We start from the raw sequence: 23577 nt of genomic DNA, 5'->3' as shown, positions 1-23577 counted from the left end.
AATTTAATAATATTCTATTTAACTATAAACATTTTTTTCTTAAAAACATCTTTAATTGTTAATAAAAGCTACCTCATTTTAAAAGTTGTATTTAATAACTATATTGTAATATGCTTACAGGCAGCAGGGATATATCAAAGGCTAAATTTCTGTTGCTTTCTACTTTGTCCTCTTTTGCTGTAATTTATTTTTAATCAGCTGAGCTCTCTGCTACTTTTCCGTCGAAATGCTGTGCCAGTGTTGAGCAGAATGACTTCAGATTGGGAAAAGGAAAGAGGGGAGAAGAAAAGGCAAAGGAGGGCAGAGAGCCCCGTTGCCTCTTTATATCACTAGATCAACTAGTTTCAGTGCTTAAAAATGTTCTTGTTTCCTATTGCATTAAAAACAAACTTGGGGGGAAAAAAGCGGGGTGTGTTGGTACATGTCTGGAGGCTGAGGCAGGTGATCTTCGAGTTTAAAGCCAGCCTGGGGTACATACTGAGTTCAAGGCAGCATGAACTACACAGTGAGACCCTAACTCAAAAAAATAAGCAAGCGCAAAAAGTCCGGAGTTCGATCCCTGGTACCAAAAACAAACAAAAACCAAAAAAATAAAAAAAAATAAAAACCAAACTGAGAGTATTGCATTTCATCATATTGTAGCTTTGTCAAAACCATATAAAGTGTCTGACTTGTCCGAAAAATGTTTATTGTGTGTGAAGCACTGGTGATACATCATTTTAAGCAGTTAAAAGTAGTACTTGCTTTGCTGGAGCTCATGGTTTAGTTGGAAGAGCCCCCCCCCCCCATAGTATGTTAGGTGGTGATAAATGCTTACAAGAAAATTAAAGCTGGTGTGAGAATGGGTGTCTGCTCTTGAATGGTCAGGGGCTGTCTGAGGTGCCAATTGAACAAAGGTCCAAATGATGGGAGGTAGCAGTGTAGATATACAGAGAACATTTCATCAGCCTGTTACTGTAGTAGGCACAAACAGATTGGTGGATTTTCATCGTATTTGGATGGAATTTACTTGGACTGACTTAAAATATAGACTATGTGGGGAGCGATGAGGGTTATCTGTGACAGTCATTTTGGAGATACATGTTATTAAACAGAAAACAGTAATTTCAAATATGAGTGCCAAATAAAAATTCCCATGAGTATACACTCTTAATTGTTGCATTGAGTTTTAGATGAGTTACTTCTCACATTGGCAACTTTTTGCAACAACAGCTCTATATTTACAGATAGCTAAGGAGTATCTGAGCATCGTCAGATAGGGAAGTTAGTCCCCAAAGTTTACTTTAGACAAGTTAACATCCTGGAGGAAAAGTATGACCTGTGTGTCCCCAGGTGTTGAGGGTTTTAATTCAAACATAGTGAATATAGTGGAGAACGCTCTACTGTGTCTTGCAGGGAATAGTAGGTCTGTAGAGACAGTACTATCATGGGAATTTGTCCATGATAATTGATTTTTTTCCTTGGTGAAACTCTCAACTGATGTCATGTACTTCAAATTACATATAGTAAAATAAAAGTGGTCTGGTGGCAGTTTTGGTTAAAAGTGAACAAAGAGAATTGGAACTTGGAAATCTTCCAATAATTCTGTGTATCAATGGAGAACCTCTTTTGTGCTTTGGCAGATGTTGGTTCTCCAGCCTGGAAGAGTACAATCCCTGCATTTCATTGATGTTAGCCTCGCCTCATGGCCCAGCTGCTGAATATTCCAAACTTTGCGCTAAGTTCTGTATTTTTACAGAAATACTTACTTTTACTTTCATTACTTTTTTTTTTTTGAGACAGCTTCTTACAGTGTAGTCCAGGCTGGCTTTGGACTCACTGTGTAGCCCAGGCTGGCCTCGAACTCGCAGCAGTCCTTCTGCCTCAGCCTCCCTAGTGCTGGGATCACAGGCGAGTGCCACCACTCCTGGTTTAACACTATATTTTTACTAACAGCTTTTCTTTTTAAGTGATTTGATGTTGATTTTAAAAGCTTTATGAGAACCTGACATTTACACCTTTATTGACATTGAATAATGTTTGTATATAGTACATTATAGTAGGCTGTTTTAAGTTTTGAATTCTAATATTTTGGTGGAAATGAAATTTTACAGGGCATTATGTCATTTTACAAAGATTATATATTTCTGATATTTTTGCAAGTTTTGTAGAGAAGTTTATGGTACTCTGAATTGATAACAGTTGACCATTTCTTAAAATGAGTATAGAATTGGTAATAGATTTTTAAAAACAATTTCCTTCTTTTGAAATAGTAAGTTCTAAAAGTGCTATATTTACTTTATTATAGCATGTGAGATAGACTAAGGAAAAAGTAATCAATTATTTCATTACCTATAGGTGACCATTTTTAATATTTTAGCATTTATTTTTTGCTTTTTTATTAATATATTTTTACAGATTTTAGATCATAATGATATATTATGAACTATTTCCTCCTCCCTTACTTAGCTAATAATATATTTTGGGTATTTTCCTATCTTTATTCTTTTATACATTTATTTATTTATTTTGTTTTTTTGAGACAGGGTCTCACTATGTAGTTCAGGCTGGCCTTGAATACACTGTGTAGCCCAGGCTGGCCTCGAACTCAGGGCAGTCCTTCTTCCTCAGCTTCCCAAATGCTGGGATTAGAGGTTTGATGCCCACCATGCCCGGCAATTTAGTTATTTTTTGGGGGTTTTTGAGACAGGGTCTTGCTATGTAGCCCAGGCTGGCCTTGAACTCACTGATCTTCTTGACTCAGCCTCCCAAGTGCTGTGATTATAGGTGTTTCTACCACACTCAGTTTATAATTTTTATTTTATCTTATTTTTTTGGTACTGGGGATCAAACTTGGGACCTTGTGCTTGCGAGGTAGGCGGCAGCACCACTAAGCTAAACCCCTGACCCTATAATTTTTATTTTATTTAAAATTTTTTTTGTTTTTTTTGGGAGACAGGGTCTCACTGTGTACCCCAGGTGGCTTTGGACTTATAGTGATCCTCCTGCTTCAGCTCCTGAGTACTGGACTTGCATGCACTAGCATGCCTGGGCTATAATTTTTACTTTAAAAAAATTTCTTTTGTTTTTTAAAAATATATTTTTTGATGACCATAACATAAAAGTACCTAATTTTTTGTGTACTGGCAGCACAGTTACACAAATGCATTAATTCATGTCAGGATATGGAATAATTTCAACTCTGAAAAAGTTTATGGTACCTCTTTGTCATCACATTCTTCCTACACTCCTGACCTTTGGCAACCACTGTTGAAGTTAAACTGCAATAACTTCATATTATAGATTTCTTGTGTCTATGGTGTCGTAGACATGGAATCAACACAGTATGTAATTTTATTGACATTGACTTCTTGTACTTAACATAATGTCCTTGAGATTCATTAGAGTTGTTTGTATAAACAGTTCATTTTTTATTGCTGAATAGCATGTTTTATTCCATTTAGATATATCACAGTTTATTTAGCCAGTCATTCCTTGAAAGAGATGTGGATATTTTCAGTGTTTGGTAATTAGGAAGATTTACTAAATACATCTGAGTACAAGTTTTTTTTTTTTTTTTTTTTTTTTTGGTAGTGGGGATTGAACTCAGAACCTTGTGCTTGCGAGGCAAGTGCTGCACCACTGAGCTAAATCCCTGGCTCTGAGTACAAGTTTTGTGGTTTTTTTGGTACCGGGGATTGAACTCAGATCCTTGTGCTTGTGAGGCAGGCGCTGGAACCACTGAGCTAAATCCCCGGCCCCAGTACGAGTTTTTATGTAAACATAAAGTTGTATATCTCTAAGGTATGTAAACCTAGAAATAAACCCTTGCATATATGCATATATGCTTTATGATTTTTTTACAAGGGGGCAAAACTATTCATTAGAAGAAAGGTGGGTCTTCAACAAATGAGGCTGGAAAAACTGGATGCCCACATGCAAAAGAAAGAAATTGAGTCTTTACCTCACACCATATAAAAAATTAATTTAGGGTCAGGGATTTAGCTCAGTGGCACTGTGCCTGCCTCGCAAGTGCAAGGTCCTGAGTTTGATCCCTGGTTCTGGGAAAAAAAAGATTGATTTAAAACAGATCAAAGACTTAAATGTAAGGAGTACAGTTAGTATAGAAAGGTCTGGGGGAAAAGCTTAATGACATTGTATTTGACAGTGATTTTTTTGGAATATGATTATCTTTTTTTTTGTACCTGAGATTGAACTCAGGACCTTGCTCTTGACAGACAGATGCAGTGCTGCTGAGCTACATTCTCGGCCCTGGAATATGATTATGAAAGGCAACATGGGCAACAAAAGAAAAAAATGGGCAAATTGAGCTTGATGAATATTTTTAAAATTGTGTATCAGAAATTACACTATCACCAGAGTAAGAAGGCAGCTCAGGCCAGGTGTGGTGGCTCATGCCTGTAATATCAGCACTCAGGAGGCTGAGGCAAGAGGATTGCTGCAAGTTCGAGGCCAGCCAGAGCTACATAGTGAGTTCAAGGCCAGTCTGAACTACACAGCAAGACCCTGTCTCCAAAAAAAAAGGCAGCTCAGAATGGAAGAAAATATTTGCAAATTATATATCTGACAAGAGATTAATATCTAGAATATAGAGTCCTCCTAAAACCCAACAATTGAAAAAATAAGCTAAAGACTTCAATATACATTTTTCCAAAGAAGATACAGAAAGGGCCAACAAGCAAGTGAAAAAATGTTCGACATCGCTAAACATTAATGTAATGCAGACTCACATTACAATGAGATAATGACTTTATACCCATTAGGATGACTACTAAAGTGTTGGTGAGGATGCAGAGAAATTGGAACTCTTTGAATGGATACAGCTGTTACGGAAGACAGTATGGATGTTTAATAGAAATTAAAAATAGAACTGTTATATGATCCATCAATTTTATTTCTGGGGAAATATCCAAAGAATTGAAAACAGAAACCAGAGATATTTATACACCACTGTCCATAGCAGCATTATTCAAAATAACCAAAAGTAGAAGCCACCCGAGTAGCCAGTGATGGATAAAAGGAAGGACATTCTGACACACACTACCCTGTGGATGAACCTTGGTGACATTATGCTGACTGAAATAAGCCTGTCACAAAAGGACAAATGCTGAATGATTCCATTCATATGAGGCACTTAAGAGTGGAATTCAGACAGAATGTAGGCTAGTGGTTGCCGAAGGCTTAGGGGAGAGGCTAAAGGGAAGCTGCTGTTCAATGGGTTTAGTTTGGTCTGAGTGACACAACAGTGTGAATGGTTGAACCAGACATACGTGGTTAAAGTGGTAAATGTTGTATGTATTTTACAACAGTTAAAAAAAACAAGCAGTTGCAAAGTCAGACAGTCGTGTTTATGCAGCTCTTTCTCTGCTTCATTCTGCTTAATGACTTTGCCAGTACAGCACTATTTATGTGGTATTACAGCTTTTTAATAGGTTTTTAAAAAATCATGTAATATGATTTGTCCAACTTAATTTTTTATCAAAATTATTTTGGTTTTTCAAATAAAATTTGGAGTTGGCTTATATTTTTTAAAAACGCACCTGGGATTTTAATTGAAATTGCACTTAAATCTATTGGGGACTGCTGCTGTCTTTGTTGTGACTAACCCTTCCAGTCCATGACAGTCTCATTTATGTTTTCTCTGCTGTATCAGCTGTTGTACTTGTCAGCACACATCTCCTGTACACGTTTATGTTCATGTGTTCATTATTATTTTATATTTTTAGAGCTATTGTAAATACTTGCTTTTGTAAAGTTTAGTTTTCCATTGAAAACCAATGCTAATATGTTAAAATATGATTTTTTATCTTCATAGATAAGCATGTCTGTGAATAGGGATAATTTCTTTCAATCTGTATATCTTTATATCTTTCTCCTCTTTCTCTCTTTCTTTCTTTCTTTCTTCCCCCTCTCTCTCTCTTTCTCTCTCTTCCTTCCTTCCTTCTTTTCTTTTCTTTTCATTTCTTTTCTTTCTTTCCTTTTCTTTTCTTTCTTTCGAGACAGGGTCTCACTTTGTAGTTCAGGCTGACCTTCAACTCAAAGCAATCCTCCTGCCTTAGCCTCCTGAGTGCTGGCCAACACACCCAGCCCGACAGATTTAAAAGTTTTATATTTTCATTTTCATTCAATTCAAAATATTTTTTGAATTATTGCAGATTTTGTCACTGACCTATATGTTTAGTATGTTGATTATTTTGAGTGTTTAGAATTTTCTTGTTATATATTGATTTCTACTCTAAATCTCTTACAGTGAGAGAACATACTTTTACATTTCAGTTTTTTTATATTTAAGGACTGTTTTATTACTCAGGGTATGATTTCTCTTGTTGAATGTTCCATGTGTACCTATAGGTAGGGTATCTTATAAATATCCATTAGTTGATGGTGTGTTTCAAATTCTCTCAATCCTTGGTGGTTGCTACTAGTTAGTTAGTTATATTAGCTACTGAAAATACTGAAATCCTTAATGTAATTGTGAATGTCTATTTCTCTTTTCAGTTCTGCAAATTTTTGTTGTATTTTGGAATTCTGTTAGGCAAACACGTACTTAGGAATGCCGTTTCTTCTTTGTAAATTGAGCCCTCTGTCATCATATAGTGTCCCCCTTTATGCCTGGTAATTAATTTCTTTGGCTCTGATGTTAACATAATTATTCTAGCTTTAGCATTTGGAAGGTGTCTTTGCGCCATGCTTTTACTCTCTTAGACCGGTAAGAGTTTCCTGAAGACACAGAAATGAATCACTTGCTCTCATGCATCATCTCTAAATCCATTCAGACAGTGTGTCTCATAATTGGCATATTTAGGTCATTTATAGTCAGTATAATTATTGATGTTGTACTTTATATATTTCATTTGTTTTTATCCCCCCCCCCCTTTTCTTGGTACAGGGGATCAAACTCAGGACCTTGTGTTTGTCAGGCAGGTGCGGCACCACTGAGCCACATGCCTGGCCCTAAAAGTTAATCATTTTAAGATATTTTGTTCTATGTGTTTATATTAATATGTAAATATTAAATGTGTTTATGAATTATACTATATTTTAATAAAACAGTGATACAAACATTAAATTATTTCTTATTTGCAATTCTGGAAATAAACTCAGGCCTTTGCTAATGCCAGGCAAGTACTCTACCATTGAGCTAAATGTTCAGCTCTGTTGTGTTTTTGACACCTCTGTCCCTCCATGCTTGGGGATTGAACTCAGGGCCTTGTGTACACTAGACAAGTGCTCTACCTCTGAGCTACATCCCTGAGTCGTTTTAAATTTTGAGACAGGGTCTCCCTACGTTCTCCATTCTGGGCTTAAATTTATCATCCTCCTACCTCAACATCCTGAGTAGTTGGGATAACTGGTGTGTACCACCAAACTTAGCTGACCATGGATATGTTAATACATTTTTTGTAGTCATTTGAAGGATTGCAATATACAGAATTAATGAATATTTTATCATTTTAAGTGAACTATAGAAGACCTTTCTACCATAAGTAACCTCCCCTCTTTTTAAGTTATAGTATTGAAAACCCCATCAGTTATTGTAATAAGTTTTGCCTTCAACAGTAAAATATATTTTAAAGAACTGAGGTGAAGAATTACTGATTATATTCACCCATGTATTTACCATTTTTGCTATTTCATTCCTCATTTCCATTCTGTTTGATGATTTTTCTTTTTCTTTTCTTTTCTTTTTTTTTTTGGTGCCAGGGATCGAACTTGGGTCCTTGTGCTTGTGAGGCAGGCAGCAGAACCACTGAGCTAAATCCCTGGCCCGATGATTTTTCTTTTGTGGTTGTTTTTTAATGTCTTTACTGGCAAAAACTTTCTTCAGTGTTCCCTCATCTGAAAATACATTTTGCTTTCATTCTTAAAGGATATTTTTGTTGGTTATGTAGAATTTTTTCAGTACTTAAGAAGTGGTCTGCATTAAGCTGTGCGTGGTGGCACACATAATCCCAGCCCTCAGGAAGCTGAGGCAGGAGGATCGTCATGAGTTCGAGGCCAGCCTGGGCTACATAGTGAGTTCAAGACCAGCCTGAACTACATAGTGAGACCCTTTCTCAATACCAACCCGCCCCACGTGGTCTGCTTTTAACGAGCCTCATGATTTTAATGATAAATATGTTGTTTTGTAATTATTGCCTCCCTATAAGTAATGTGTCATTTTTCTCTGATTGCTTTCCAGTGTTTTTCATAGTTTTTAGTGGTTTATTGTGCTTGGCTGTGAATTTTAACTTTTGTTTTAGTTTTTTGAGGCAGTCTTGCTGTGCAGTTTAGGCTGGTCTTGAGCTTACTGTATATTCCAGGCTGGCTGAGATTACGGGTGTGTGCCACCACACCTGGCTTAATTAATTTATTTTTTTATGAGGTCATCCTCGAAGAAAAAAATCTGCACTGACAGAAATCATTAATATTTACCAGGGGTCTGCAGACTGTTGTGTGCTATCAGGCTGCTTCCTGATTTTGTAAATACAGTAAGGTGGTTCTAGAAATGTATATACCCAACTTATATATTTATTGTCCATGGCCGCTTTTGCACTACAATGGCAGAGTTGAATTGTGAGTGACTTTATGGTTTGCGAAACCTATTTACTGTCTAACTCTTCAAAAGAAATGTGCTGATCTCTGATATAGAGGAAATAACAGTTTTTTCTTTGTTAAAATTTGCTAGTTTTTAAAAACTTTATCCATGCAAGCTTAAACATCTTTTTACAGATAACTTCTGTACAAAGCTTTTACAAGGAATCGTACATGGTGTAGGATATGTGTAAGAATTTTTTCCAGCTGCACATACTGATGTGAGCCAATAATTTCAGCTGCTCTTGAGGCTGAGGCAGGAGGATGCCAAATGAAAGACCAACCTGGGCTAATTAGGGAGACCCTGTTGCAAAATTTTAAAAAGGTCTGTGGATGTAGCTCAGTGATAGACAGGTTGGGTTGCCTAGCAGGTATAAGGCTCTGATTTTTGAACCCTCAATACCACAAACAAAACAAAAGCAAAACCCCACTGTTAAAAATTCAAATATACTCTGGGCATGGTGGCGCATGTGTGTGATCCTAGCACTCGTGAGGCTGATGCAGGAGGATCGTTGTGAGTTTGAGGCTAGCCTGGGCTACACAGTGAGTTCAAGGCCAACCTGAATTATAGAGGGGGACCCTGACTCAAAAAACAAAAACAAACAAAAATCAAATAAAACTTTATAGCCAAGTTTCCCTCCCTTCCCCTCCACTGCTCTCCCCTTCTTTCTCTCGGTGTTGAGCAGAGCAGAGCGACTCAGACTCTCTTGTGAACACAAACACTAAGATGTATTTTCAGACATCTTAAACTTGTAAGGCAAAAAAGGTAAGTTTTTGTTAAGTGGCTAGATTATGCTGAAATGGGATTTAATTAATGCTGTTTGCAGTGTTAAAGTTTACTGGCAGTGTTGAATATTAACACTACTACACCTGTGAGCTATATAGCAAAGGCTAAAATATATAAGAAACCTAAAGCAGAATATTATGAGACTGAAGACATTTTCATATCTAGTGATACAGTCAGGCTCTAAGATAGATCGTTTGGTTTCTTCATCTCTTCTATGTGCTTAAAATTGTTATTCTTGTAACTAAACATGAATGTTGAAATTTATTGTGAAACTTGTGCTTTTTTATTTCTGCCTTGCATAAATACTCAATTTTGGGCCAGATTTAAGTACACATGGATTTCATTTTTAACTGAAATTGGAAAATTTCTGTCCTTGGTCTTGTTACTTATTAATTAAGGAAGGCTTGTTTAACTTGTAAGAAGGTGAACAGCTTTACAAAATGTTCTTTGTTAATTGTAGGATACTTTCCCTCATAGAAATCTGGATTTTGTGTGTGTGTGTGGGGCAGATCATTAAATTTTCTCTCCACCATACTATCTGGCGCTATCACCAAAGCTCTCTCAAATTTCTTTTTTTGTTTTGTTACCGGGGATCGAACTTGGGACCTTGTGCTTGTGAGACAGGCGGCGGAACCACTGAGCAAAATCCCTGGCCCCTCTCTTAAATTTCTTGAGCTGAGTAAAAGATGAGAGAAAGGGAGAGTGGGTTGAGTAGTCTTCCCTCAAAATTCATGTCCACATGGAGCCTTGTGATGTGACCTTCCTTGGAAATAGGGTTTTTGCATATGTAATAGTTAAAATAAGCTTGTGTGTGTGTGGGGGCGTGGTTCATGACGACACTACCCTACTGCTTTCCTCCTCTGTGCAGTGTGTCGCCAAACATTTGTGAATAGTCTTCCCTAACTTGAATCAGAAACTGGGCAACCAAATAACCAACCAAATAGTCAGGGGTTCTATGCATGGTGCTGTTGTTGGCCTGAAAGACTTCTTTTGTTTTGTTTGTTTTTGTTTTATGCAGGCCTGGGGATTGAACCCTGGACTTTAGAGTGTGCTAGGCAATTGCTGTACCACTGAGCCATACCCTGGCCTGAAAGACTTATAAAGAAATTGTTTAATTACTGTCTGTTATTTTATGTGCTAGAATTGCAGAGTGTAAAAAGTTTTAAAAACTTGTTTTTTCTCATTTTCTCTTGAGTTTTCTTTAATGACATCACATAGAATCCCAGGGTTATGTGGAAATCCATTGGAAAACCCTGGGGGATCCTCCCATTTTGTATTTAGGGAAATTTTAACAAAATTACATTTTTTATAAGTAGGTTAACTAGCTACGTATCTCTAAAAGTGTCAGAACAATTTGTAATTAAAAATTTATAGTTACTGATTTTAAAAATTATCTCTATAAGGCTTTGCGTATGAGTTCCTGTAATTTGTAGTATTTCTTTTGGTTTTACCTAGTGACTAGAGTTGCCAGTAAATACCTTGTTTTACTGTATTACTGAGATTATTCTGCTATACACTAACGTGAATTTCAGATCTCTACACCTGGGACTCAACTACAGAAATTACATGAATTTTTTTCTTATTTTATGTAGATAATGGATTATTTTCACCAATTTTGTAATAACTTCAAGGTATTAGAGCCCAAGAGGTGTATAATTATTGGGTTAAGAAAGGTAGCCTTAGTGCTCCTTGATTATAACATGTTTCATGATGGATTTAGAGATTGATATGTGGAGCCCTGATTTATTTATAGTTTTTTTCCTTTTGAATCATTAGCAGGAGTTAACAAGAGTGTTCTGTGGACCTGTGGTAAGAGATTAGAATGGGTTATATTGGTGTCTGAATCGCTTGCCCACAGAGAGGTTTCCTCTGTAATGAAATTCCAGTCGGCCATTCTTTTAAAGTCCTTTTACAGAAACTATATAGAAGAAATTATTTACATTAACCCCCTTGTAAGCTTTTTAATAAATTTTAAGTGTAAAAATGGATATTTTTCATACTTTAAAAATTGTGTCTGAAACTTGTGTCTGTTGCTTAGTGTTCTGAAGTTCTCAGTTTGAGAAGTTTTCTTTTTTTTTTTTTTTTTGGTACTGGAGATCGAACTCGGGTCCTTGTGCTTGCTCAGCAGGTGGCGAAACCACTCTGCTAAATCCCCGGCCCAGTTTGAGAAGTTTTGTAGTTAGTGTATTCAGTGGCTCTCCATTGAAGTGCTTTTCTGATGTTGACTTGACAGGAATGTCAAGGAACATTTATTTTCAGTGATAGATGACTGTGTCTTCCCAGTGGTTGTTGAATTAGAGCCTTTACTATTTCTCCTAACAGGTTATAAAAATACTTTCCATAATTTTACCCCAGATAAAAAGCCCTCAAAGACTTTTGAGATTATTTTCTAATCCATACTGAGTTCATGTTTGTTGAGTTTTGCAGTAAATGACAGAAATAGTTGATTTTTAAAAGTTTTGCACCTGCCTCACAAGTGCAAGGTCCCGAGTTGGATCTCCAGTACCAAAAAAAAAAGAAGTTTTGAATAATTGTGTTTCAACATGACTTTGAATGACTTGAAAATTTTAAAAGTGGTATGCTACAAAGAACTTCCATATATCCTTTACCTAGTACCACCACTTTTAACTGTTTTACTACATTTGCTTACTCCCATACATACTACTTTTGTTCTGTTTGAGAATAGAATACATATGTCATGTCTTTATCCAATATTATTTGTGTCTATTTCTTTTTTTTTTTTTTTTGGTACCAGGGATTGAACTCAGGACCTTGTGCTTCCAAGGGAGGCGCTGGAACAACTGACCTAAATCTCTGGCCCTGTGTCTGTTTCTAAGAGCAATGATATTCCCTTTTATAATGCATTGTAGTTGTCAAATTTGATAATTTCACACTGATATTTTATACTACATGTTACAATTTAATCATTTTCCTAATCATGTCCTTTAGAGCAGTCTTATTCCAGTCTAGAATACAACCTGGAATTATATATTTAGTTGCAATGTATACATATTTTTAAATGAACTCTTGGTTAAATCTAAAATTCTTAAATGAATGTTTGTTCTTTTAACAGCTAAACCAGGTGGACAGGTGAAATGTCAGTATATTTCTGCTGTGGATAAAGTTATATTTGTGGATGATTATGCAGTAGGGTGTAGGAAGGACCTTAATGGAATCTTATTGTTAGACACTGCTCTGCAAACTCCAGTTTCAAAGCAGGATGATGTGGTTCAACTTGAACTTCCTATTACAGAGGTAAGTTGAAATAAGTATTTAATGTAATTTCCAACCTATTAGATGTTTAATGAAATTAAGCACATTTTGTAGGTACTCCTGTGATTCATCAACTATAGCCTTAAACTTTCTTTTTTTTTTTTTGGTACTGGGAATCAAACTCAGGACCTTGTGCTTGCAAGGCATGCATGGTGCCACTGAGCTAAATCCCCAGCCCTTTAAATACTTTCTTCTGAATAATTAATTGAAGATGTAGAAGTGGTATTTTAGGTGTGAATTATGCATTAGCACAGGTTAAACAGCCATAACAGAGATCCTCCAGGCTAGTGACTTAACAAGCAGTTTTATGACTTTCCAGTACCAGTCTAGAGCCAAGTGTAGGACTGACTTTGCTAACTTCAGCACTTAGGCTAGCTTGTGAGTTCTAAAGTTGCTCCAGATCGCATCATTTCCCAGTCATAGGGAAAGGGAGAACAAAAGGCTTAGGGAGCCAGGGGCATCTTTCTCTTTATCCTTTTCTCTCTCCTCTGTCTTTATCTTTTCCTTGGTCTCTTTCTGTTTTTCATAACATCCCATATCTTTTTTTTAATTCATTCATTTAGATAGAATTTAGTCACATGTCTGTAACCAAGCTGAGAGAGCGACGGGAAAAGAAGTGGTTTATTTTTTTAACTATAAAAACCAGAAGAATATATATTAGTGAACAACTAGTAATCTTTGCTATGTGTCATGTCTCTTAATAACCTCAGTTTTGAATTTCAGCATTAGGTAGTTTTCCATAGTGTTAAATTTTCATTAGTTAATTTAAAAATTATTACAAGTACATGGTTGCTGTACATAATGAATACATTCATCTTGGGGAATTGGTACACTTACACATCTCTAAGTCTGTTCTAACTTAAGTTCTTTCTTTGTGTGGGTAAAGTTCATAAGATGAAATTTGAAAGTATTTTGAAAAGTAATTAGGGTTTGTTCCTTTTTAATTTTTTTTTTTCTGGTACCGGGAATCAAACTTAGGACCTTGCACTTGCAAGGAAGGCACAGTGCCACTGAGCTAAATCCTTGGCCCAGTAATTGGGGTTTGAATTATGTTGTAGGATATAAAATATTATAATGCCATGTTCTCTAATAAAGTGAGAAATTATCTCTGTTTTACACTCAGTTGTACTCGCTTTGGCAGCACATATACACTCAGTTGTTGATTATTCTTTTGCATTTGGTGGATTGCTATGATGACATAATAAAATTGGTATCATATTTCCCACTTTGAGGACATGAGAAGGTCTATGTGTAAATTTTAAGCACAATGTATTTTAAAATGTTTTTCCATTCCACCGCCTGTCTCTCAAGCACAAGGACCTGAGTTTGATCCCTGGTACCAAAAAAAAATGTTTTTCCATTTTTCCTCTTTGGGTAGTTTTTTTTTTTTTTAAGACAGTGTCTTGATGTGTAGTTCAGGCTGGCATTGAACTCTCTATGTAGTCTAGGTTGGCCTCAAACTCATGGTGATCCTTCTCCCTCAGCCTCCTGAGTGCTGGGATTACAGGTGTGTGCCACCACACTTGGCCTCCTATTTTTCTTTCTTAATTTTTTTATTGTAACTATTGGATATTGAAACTTTACTGAGTAGTACTGCCCTACATTGCTTAATCTTATATAATTTTATAACACCCTTTGAAGTCATTATCTGATTGATTTGTATAAAAAAGTAAAATGTAAGTTTTATATAGTATCTGTCGTAATCCTCACAAATTTAAAATATCTGAATAAGGATCTGAATTTAACTTTGTTTTGTGATCATCTTTTTTATTTAGGCACAGCAGCTCCTATCAGCATGTTTAGAAAAGGTAGACATTTCTAGTACAGAGGGTTATGATTTGTTCATCACACAGCTCAAAGATGGTTTAAAAAACACATCTCATGAGACCGCAGCAAACCACAAAGTTGCTAAGGTAAGAAATTTTCAAAAATTTACCTGGTTCAAAGTTTTAATAGAATAAATCCCTTCATTTTTTTGCTTATCCCTTTTATTTCTCCTTTAGAAATGTTCTGGTTGTAGATTGTTCTCACAAAATGTACTCTACTCAGAAGTCACCTCAAAGCTGAAACTTTTAATGGAAGTTTAACTTTAATTTGCTCATTGTGTTTCAAAGGTTTCTGTGAATCTGAGTGTCTGGCCCTTTGTTGGTTGAGAAGCTGGTGAAAGAGGCTTCCTAGTTAGATTTAAGCTCAGATGAGAATGGAATATATCTTTGGAAATGAGGTCATTTTGTGTTTTTTAAGAAAGGGTCTTGCTGGGGCTGGGGATTTAGCTTAGTGGTTTCGCTGCCTGCTGCACGAGCGCAAGGACCCGAGTTCGATCCCCAGTACCAAAAAAGAAAGGGTCTTGTGTGTAGTTCAGCCTGGCTTTGAACTCACTATTTAGTACAGGCTGGCCTTGAAATTGTGGCAGTCTCCCTGCCTCAGCCTTCCTAGTGCAGATATTATAGGTGTGCCACCATGGCTAATTTGAAATTGGTTTTTTGTCATGAGCAGGAAGTCTGTAGGAAAGGGTTTTTTGTAATCTTTTGTTTTTTTTTTGGTACCGGGATCAAACTCAGGACCTTGCACTTGCGAGGCAGGTGACGGAACCACTGAGCTAAATCCCTGGCCCAGGAAAAGTTTTTTAAAAAATTTTATTTATTTATTTATTTATTTATTTATTTTGGTACTGGGGATTGAACTCGGGTCCTTGTGCTTGCGAGGCAGGCAGCAGAACCACTGAGCTAAATCCCCGGCCCTGAAAGGGTTTTTTCAATTAAGTCTTTAGATATATTTCATTAGTTCTATAGTTTTCTTTTAGGACTTAATTTTGGAGTTGTACATGTAAATGATATATTCATACAATGGAACATAATACATAGAAAGTTTCCATACTGAGGGATATAAAGCAATCAGGAAAAGTCATTTTCCTAAAAGTAACTTTTTTTTTTTTGGTACCGGGGATTGAACTCAGGACCTTGTGCTTGCAAGGCAGGCAGCGGAACCACTGAACTAAATCCCTGGCCCTAAAAGTAACTTTTTTTATTAATAAATATCTTTTTCTCCAGCACAGTTATATTTACACTAAAATATTGTGGTATACTTGAACTAGTGGCAATCCTCCTATCTCATCCTGAGATTTTGTGCTGAAATTATAGGTGTGTACCACCATGGCTGGGTTGAATTAATTTTTGAGACAGGGTCTTGCTGTGTAGCCCAGGCTGGCCTTGAACTGTTGGCAATCTTCCTGCCTCAGCTTCCCCAAGTGCTGAGATTACAGGTGTGTGCCACCATGCCTGGCTTCATTGAATTTAATTTTGTAGTCTTATCATGTTTTTCTTAGCCTATACTTCATTGATGGGACGTTTTGTTTAAGAAAACCATCCTGTGAATGTTAGCAGAAGGAAATGGTTTGACAGGTGTTTGAGAACTGAAAAAGTGAAAAAGAAACTCTAAGGCAGTGGTGGCCTACCTATGGCATGTGTGCTGCATTGGGCACACAGAGCTCTCTCTGTTGGCACATAAGCCAAGTCGTCTCAGCATTGCCAGCAGCCAAACATTCAGGTTTAATTGCAGTGTTGGTACCTTGCAGTAAGTGCGTGGGTTTTGGATTGGGTTTGGGCACTCGATCTCTAAAATGTTTGTCATCACTGCTCTAAGGTGAAACAGAGATGGTCACTACAGGAAAGAGTTTTCATCTCAGACTGCCGAAACAAAGAGAATAAGGTTAAGATTATCAAACGTAGAAGCTAAGATAATAAATTCCATGGATCTAGGATTCACATTTCTGAGTAGGAGCTGTTTGGAGGAGCCCTTCGTAGGACTGGGACTCAGGTCTCTGAAGAAAAGTACTGGGTGGCTGGTAGGACCTCTAAGGGTGCTCTGTAAGGCTGCTTCTGGGGAGACTAAGAAGCCAAAATAGAAAGCACTGAGGCTGGAACAGTGAGCTGCTGCCGCCTACCAAGTCCTTTCCTAAAACTGTTCTGACTTCAGTGACTAGGAATAACAAGGAGCAGGTCTTTCTCCCCTCATCATGCTTTCCAGTTGCCCTCCTGTTCTCCTGTTGGCAAAACCTGCAGCCAGAAAACTGTATCTTGTCCCAGTCCCAACATGACAGAGCCAAGAATTAAAAGTGCAGGTCAAGAGAATGAGAGGTAAGGGTAGTGACGGGTCCCCTCCATGAACAGTTTCTATATGTGTTTGAACTTTAATGCAGCAAAAATATTATACTTAACAAGATGTACTTTTTTTAACAATGAAGATTCTCTTTCTCCTACCCCTAGGGTTGGGATTGTGAAGGTTTATTGTTCCTTCTAGATAAAAGCAGACTTCTTTTTTTTAAGCAGACTTTTTCACTAATCCCCCCACCACGGATTGAGCTCAGGACCCTGTGCTTGTGAAGGTTCTTAAAGTTAGCGTAGAAAAGTATTTGACAGAATTTCACCTGCCTGCCACTTCTCAGGGAGTTTGTGGACTTGCTTCAGTACAGGTGCCTTCTGGGACAGTATCTGCAGTTGAAGTCACCATAGCCATTCGTCAAGATCTTTTTACATGCCAAATAGGCCAAACAGGCCAGTTTGGATGTGATCCTTTGATTACCCATTACTTTTCTAATAGTGGCATTAATCTCAGAAATTTTCTTAGGAATGTGGTGTTGCTTTGGTTTAATATCTTTGTGGAGAAGGAAATTTCTTGAGTGTTCTACTGGACCTTACCTACTTGAATTGTCCTTAGAGAATAGCAGTGAGTTTATGAGGGAAATTTTCCAGTTGCCTATTCTGTATCTCTTCCAATTATGTGCTCAGGAATTAGAGAATAAATAACTACAGTATGGGTCTCTGGACCCTCAGCTCTCTGAGACTCCATTAATTACGTGACTATTATAAGTCCTCACTTTGTTTTTTATTTTTATTTATTTATTTTTGTGGTACTGGGGATTGAACTCAGGATCTTGCACTTGCAAGGCAGGCGCGGTGCCACTGAGCTAAATCCCCAGTGCATAAGTCCTCACTTTGGTGACCACGTTGATATTTTAGATTTGTTTAGTGTCACTTTCTTGTAATACCTGAATGTTTTCCCCAGTGCACTCACGAGTAGTAAATATCCGCAAGTCCTTTTGGGGAAAGCTTGGAGGATGATTAATATTATATAGGTGGATATTATTGTAAGACTCTTTTTCAAAGGGAGTCAGCCTCCTTTTCAGTGAAGTCTTTGCATCTATAAACACTTTAGGTCTGGAAACTAGGTGAGAGTTTTCCATTCTCCTTTTTTTTTCCCTGCAGTTCAAGTCATTTTGGGATATATGAGATGCGTTACCATCTACCATATTTCCCAGAAAATAAAAACTAGGAAATAAGCCCTACCATTATTTTTCAGGATGCTTGTAATACAAGCTCAACCCTCAAAATAAGCCCCAGTTAAGCCTGTCAGCCAGACAGATACATTTAGTATGTCTGTTGCAACACAGAACAGGCGGATTGAATTATAAAATAATATATATTAAATTAAATAAATATTACTGACATTATTTAAAATAAATGGTATTATAAATTATAATTAAGTATTTATAAATACCCCAATGGGTACACCTTTGGATGAGAGGTAAACACCTATGTAAACAGAAGAACTAGAGACCTATTGCTGAGTGACCAATTGGAGAATAGACATAACGCAAGAATATGACTTCATAATTCAACATGTCGTGTGTTACAGTGGACATACTTAATACACCCATGTGAAATGAACATTTTCTGAATTTTGGTGCCTGCAATTTTTCTTTGCTTTTGTGTGGCTCATCATTCTTAACTGTCATTTTTGTTGCCACTCCTGTCTGGTAAGTCTTCAGTTAACTTTTTTTTTTGGTACTGGGGATCAAATTCAGGTCCTTGCGCTTGCGCAGCAGGCGGCGAAACCACTGAGCTAAATCTCCAGCCCTAGTTGACTCTTGATTTAGTGGAAACTTTGTAAGGCCTTGCCTACGAGAGGTTATGACTTGGGTGAAGAATTCAGGCAATAAAATAACTGACAGCTGTGTTGCCAGTGTGCTACAACCAGGCTACATGGACAAGAAGTTCTAATTTAAGGAGAGCTCTATTGCTAGACCTGGGTAATTCAGGGTTTGGAGAGTTTTGGACTATGTTCCAGAGGAAGATGACATGACTGTATTTGAATAAATGTAAATTGTTATACATGAATAAATGTAGATTGTTGTACATTAAAAAATAAGATCCCCTGAAAAATAAGCCATCTTTTTGGGGCAAAAATTAATATAAGACTCAACCTTATTTTGGGGGAAATGCAGTAGTTCTTTTTATTGGAGAGTTTCACTGTGTGGTTCAGGCTGACCTTTCTCAGGCTGACTCATTCTCACCACACAAATAAGTGGTAAAGTTGTACCAGTTAGTTTAATCTTTCCATAACATATACATACATCAAAATATTACACTATGCCCCATAAATTATAATTATTTATCAATTAAAATTTTTAATTTTAAAAATTCCTTTAAAAATTTTAGATGAAACCTCTACTGACTACCCTGAAAAGGGCAGTATAAAACTAGATTGCTCATAATTTCTTTTGTCAGACATGGTAGCGTTCATAAGTTAGGTTTTTAGCAGTTTTTAAGTATACAGTATGTTACTATTATCTGCATTCACCAGTCTGTGAAATAAGATCACCAAACTTTCTCCTACTTAGACTTTGTACCTCTTGATCAGTATCTCCACGCCATCGCCTCAGCTTTGGTAACCACCATTCTGCTCTCTACTTCTGGGAGTTACATTGCTTTAGATTCCACATTTAAAGGAGATACTGCAAAATTTGCCTTTCTGTGCCGGGTTTATTGCACTTAGCATCTAGGCTTATCTGTGTTGTCACAAATGACAGGATTTCCTTTTTAAAGATTGTATGGTATTCCCTTGTGTGTGTGTGTGTGTGTGTGTGTGTATATATATATTTTTATATATATATATATATATTACATTTTCTTTATTCACTGACTTACTAAAGGGACGCTTAGTTTGGTTCCTATCTTGGCTCTTGAATAAGAGGATTTATCTTTTACATAATGACAAGTTTCTGCTGTAGATTAGTGAACTGACTTAAGGCTGGTAAATAGTTCTTTATGTGATAAAGTTAATTTAAGATTTTTGTTTAAAATTGTTGAGTTCATTTTCCTTATGTTCTCATTTTCTTTCAGTGGGCCACAGTTACATTTCATCTTCCTCATCATGTGTTGAAGTCCATTGCCAGTGCCATTGTAAATGAACTCAAGAAAATAAATCAAAATGTTGCTGCCTTACCTGTGGCATCCTCAGTGATGGACAGATTGTCTTACCTCTTACCTAGTGCACGTCCAGAACTTGGAGTGGGGCCAGGCCGTTCTGTAGACAGGTAGGAGCTTTGCATAGTAAGAGAGGAACAGTGAGATTGAGCTACTAGTTTTCACATTAATTAAAAATTACTGTAAACTTTCCTTATGATTTTAAATACTTCACAATATTTTGAAATTAGCTTCTTGTTTCTCTCAAAATACTGGAAGTACTAATTGAATTGCTATTATTAAAATATATATTTTAGTGTCCTAAATGTGTTTAAAGCAGTAAAATTATTTTGAAAATTCTTGCTTACTTAATAAATATTTGAGTAATCTTAAAAGTTTTAATTCTTTAATATGTAAGAATTAATTTTCCATTGATGACTTTTTGTGACCTTTGAGATAAATTCTGACAGATTTTAAACCTATATCTGAATTTTAATAGCATGAAAGCGCTACTTAACTTTTCTGATAAAAAATTATGGGTGTTAATAAGTCAGTCAGGAGTAATTTTAAATTGAGATTTTTATGTTTCCTTTCCATAGAGTTAAAAAAGCATAATTCAGCTGGGTGTGGCGACACATAATTGTAATCCCAGCACCCGGGAGGCTGAGGCAGGAGGATGACTGTGAGTTTGAGGCCAGCCTGAACTATATAGCAAGACCCTGTCTCAAAAACAAAATGTACTAAAGTTTAGAAATGTTATACTGGCTGGGCGTGGTAGTGTACGCCTGTAATCCCAGCACTCAGGAGGCTGAGGCAGGAGGATCACAGTGAGTTCAAGGCCAGTCTGGATTACATAGTGAGACCCTTTTTTAAAAAACCAAAACAAATTAAAAAAAGAAATGCTATACTGAAATGTAAAACGTAGGTTTGATTAGATGTTCATGTGTTCCTTCCCATGTAACATTTTACATTTTCACTGGATGTGAATTGTAAATACATTTGTATTTTTCTGAAGTATATTTATAAATAGCCTATGTTGCAGTTTACTGAAGATAATACTGAATGAGTTCCTTTTGTTACTTCTACTATCTTAAGTATAACTCATTTATTTTAAAGTACTTAACTGTCTTTTACCATGGGTGACTTTGTTTTTATTTGTGCTGATGAAATTATTTTACTGTATAAATAACTTCTGTTATACTTCAGAAGAACTTTTATATTCTAGAGTAATACTGCTATTTGTCTTGGGCATAATACAGAGAACATAATTTTTGATCTGAATATATCAGGTGGTCAGTGCAGTGGCTAACGTTAAAATATTCTTTAAAATATGTTTGGAAAGGGGATATTAAACCGATAAGAACAGATACTACAGTAGATCTTAGCCAAAAGGTGGGGAAGGGATTGGAAAGGGGATAAAAGGAAAATATGTGATTAGAGCAAATGATTCTTGTCTGAGAGCAGTGCCTATCCTGAGATCATAAATTGTCAACCTTGAATAGCTTTTTCTTTTTTTTCTTTTTTGGTACCAGGTATCGAACTCTGCACCTTGCGCTTTCAAGGCAGGCGGTGGCACCACTGAGCTAAATCCCCAGCCCTGCTTTTTCTGTTTTTTAAATGGTTGCATGCTTTCTAAAGAAATCAGTGTAAGGTGTGATAAATGTTATATTTAGGCAATGCAGTAATTAGATGGAATTTTTATTGTTTCTAGGCATGTTAAATATCCCAAAATTATAATTATGGTGTAATCTGTACTGTTTGTTTATTTATATTTTTGTTTTTTGAGACAGGGCCTCTCTATGTAGTTAAGCTGGCCTTGAACTCACTATGTACCCCAGGCTGGCCTCAAATCAGGCGATCCTCCTGCCTCAGCCTCCTGAGTGGTGGGATTACCGACTTGCGCCACCTTGCCCAGCTGTTTGTTTAGAAGAACTGATGAACTTGGGTCTGTTGAAGGTTTAAGCTAGGGTCTAGTGGTGATACATATGACTAAATGAGACTGGTTTTCTGTTTTAGACTGATCCCAAAGACATACATAATCTGGAAATACTTTTCTAATCCCAAATGATTTTTTTGCTTTGATGGTAAAGAATTGAACCCAGGACCTTATACATGCTAGGCTAGTACTCTACTGCTGGGAACACCTCCTATCCTTGCTGCCCTTTGGAAAGCAGAATACAACTAAGAGTGCACCCAAGCTCACTCCTAGTATTAATAGAAAATCATAAACTAATTAATTTAAGGGACGATGTTAAGAAAAATATTTTTCTAGTCTCTTTGGGATGACCTTTTTTCACTTTCTCATTCTTCCTCTTTTGTATTATGAGTTGCAGTTTTGTGATAGGGAAAATAAACTTTGCTTACTGGTCTTTTCTTACTTGAAGCCTTTGAACTTTCTCTAAATTTCCTTATCCCTTAAAAAATTACTTGGCTCTATTAGTTAAACTTTGAGTGAGCTGGTATATTTTACTATGAACCCATGTGGAGATTTCACTTTTTGATGAGTCTCTGCAGAGTATAGCTGTCCTGGAAAAGGATTTCTCTGGTAAAGGAACAGGATTCTGCTTTCTCCTTAGAAAGCACACAAAAAGAAGCAAATGAAACAGAAACACCCCTGGAAGATCCTTAATAGGAATTAAGGAAAAAAAAAATTATTGTTATTTTGTTTGTAGTTTTAGTCAGTTATGCAAAACTTGACATGTGATGAAGCATAGGAATATCTATCTTTTCATTTCCAGAGTTCTTGTTTTCTGCTTGGTAATTACACAATACTACTTAATTTTGTCTATTTCAGCCATAGCCACTCCAGAATTCAAATTTTCTTTTTCTCACCCAGTTTAAAGGATATAACTGATAAAATGATCATTTTTAGTTTAAAATAAAAATTTAAATTTGGTCATTAGACCATTTCTAGTTTTCATTAAAACCCAGTACAATTTTTTTTTCTACAGCGTTAAATAGGAATTCATTGTTTGGTTTTTTTTTGTTGCCTCACTTCAATTACATAAAGTATGTTTACTTTTAGATCTTTGATGTATAGTGAAGCTAATAGACGGGAGACATTTACCTCATGGCCTCATGTAGGCTATAGGTGGGCACAACCAGATCCCATGGCTCAAGCTGGATTTTATCATCAGGTAAAAACACTTCAAAAATACTTTTAAAAAAAATTTGCCATTGTAGCCTTCTGTAAATTCATCAGCATTTTAATACTTTTTTGAAAACCCTTTTTATGTACCCTAGCTATGTGCTCGTTTATATGTGTATGTGTGTTTTGTTTTTTTTCTGTACCTTTGATTATCATACTCCTTCATATATCCTGTATTGTATACAATAGAAAAAAATTGTTAAAAGTAACTAACAACTAAATTACTTAATACTTTTAGCTTACTTTTTAAAAGATTTGACTTTGGGAAAATGTTACTTTTTAATATGTATTTTTTGTTTTTTACTCCTGCATTCATAACATAGTAGTAGATGCTTAGGGTAATACAATAAAGCAGTTTTATAGTTGTTGTGAAGTTTTAATTTTAGTTCAGATATGAATTACCCATGCAACTTCAATACAGTTAATAAGGGGCCAATCAAGAAGTTATATTGCAGTACATCTAGATGATGCAGAGGTTCACATGCAATTTTATGTGTTGATAATTGAAGAATTAAGAAAAATGGTCATATTTTATGTAGGAAAGGAGGAAG

The 23577-nt window shown here is 36.2% G+C and overlaps 1 protein-coding gene and 1 pseudogene across 14 annotated transcripts in view; one reads left to right on the top strand and one right to left on the bottom strand.

Annotated features, from left to right (window-relative positions):
* Birc6 (baculoviral IAP repeat containing 6) overlaps positions 1–23577 on the top strand; it is a 243878-nt gene that overhangs the window by 14148 nt on the left and 206153 nt on the right. For all 14 annotated transcript variants that reach the window (XR_015453010.1, XM_087216157.1, XM_087216155.1 and 11 more), the window contains exons 2-5: positions 12435–12616; positions 14410–14547; positions 19816–20009; positions 22904–23015. Coding sequence is in view for 13 of the 14 variants with exons in the window: in XM_087216157.1 (XP_087072283.1) it covers positions 12435–12616; positions 14410–14547; positions 19816–20009; positions 22904–23015 (626 nt within the window). In the remaining variant the exon portion in view is untranslated. The remainder of the gene's footprint in view (positions 1–12434; positions 12617–14409; positions 14548–19815; positions 20010–22903; positions 23016–23577) is intronic.
* LOC147827030 (U2 spliceosomal RNA) lies at positions 21166–21283 on the bottom strand (annotated as a pseudogene).

Source organism: Heterocephalus glaber, unplaced genomic scaffold, assembly GCF_053883595.1.
Source record: "Heterocephalus glaber isolate CG9 unplaced genomic scaffold, H.glaber_assembly_v1.0 deba00001457, whole genome shotgun sequence".
In the NCBI taxonomy this organism is placed as follows: Eukaryota; Metazoa; Chordata; class Mammalia; order Rodentia; family Bathyergidae; genus Heterocephalus; species Heterocephalus glaber.
This window is presented reverse-complemented; position numbering and strand designations above follow the sequence as displayed.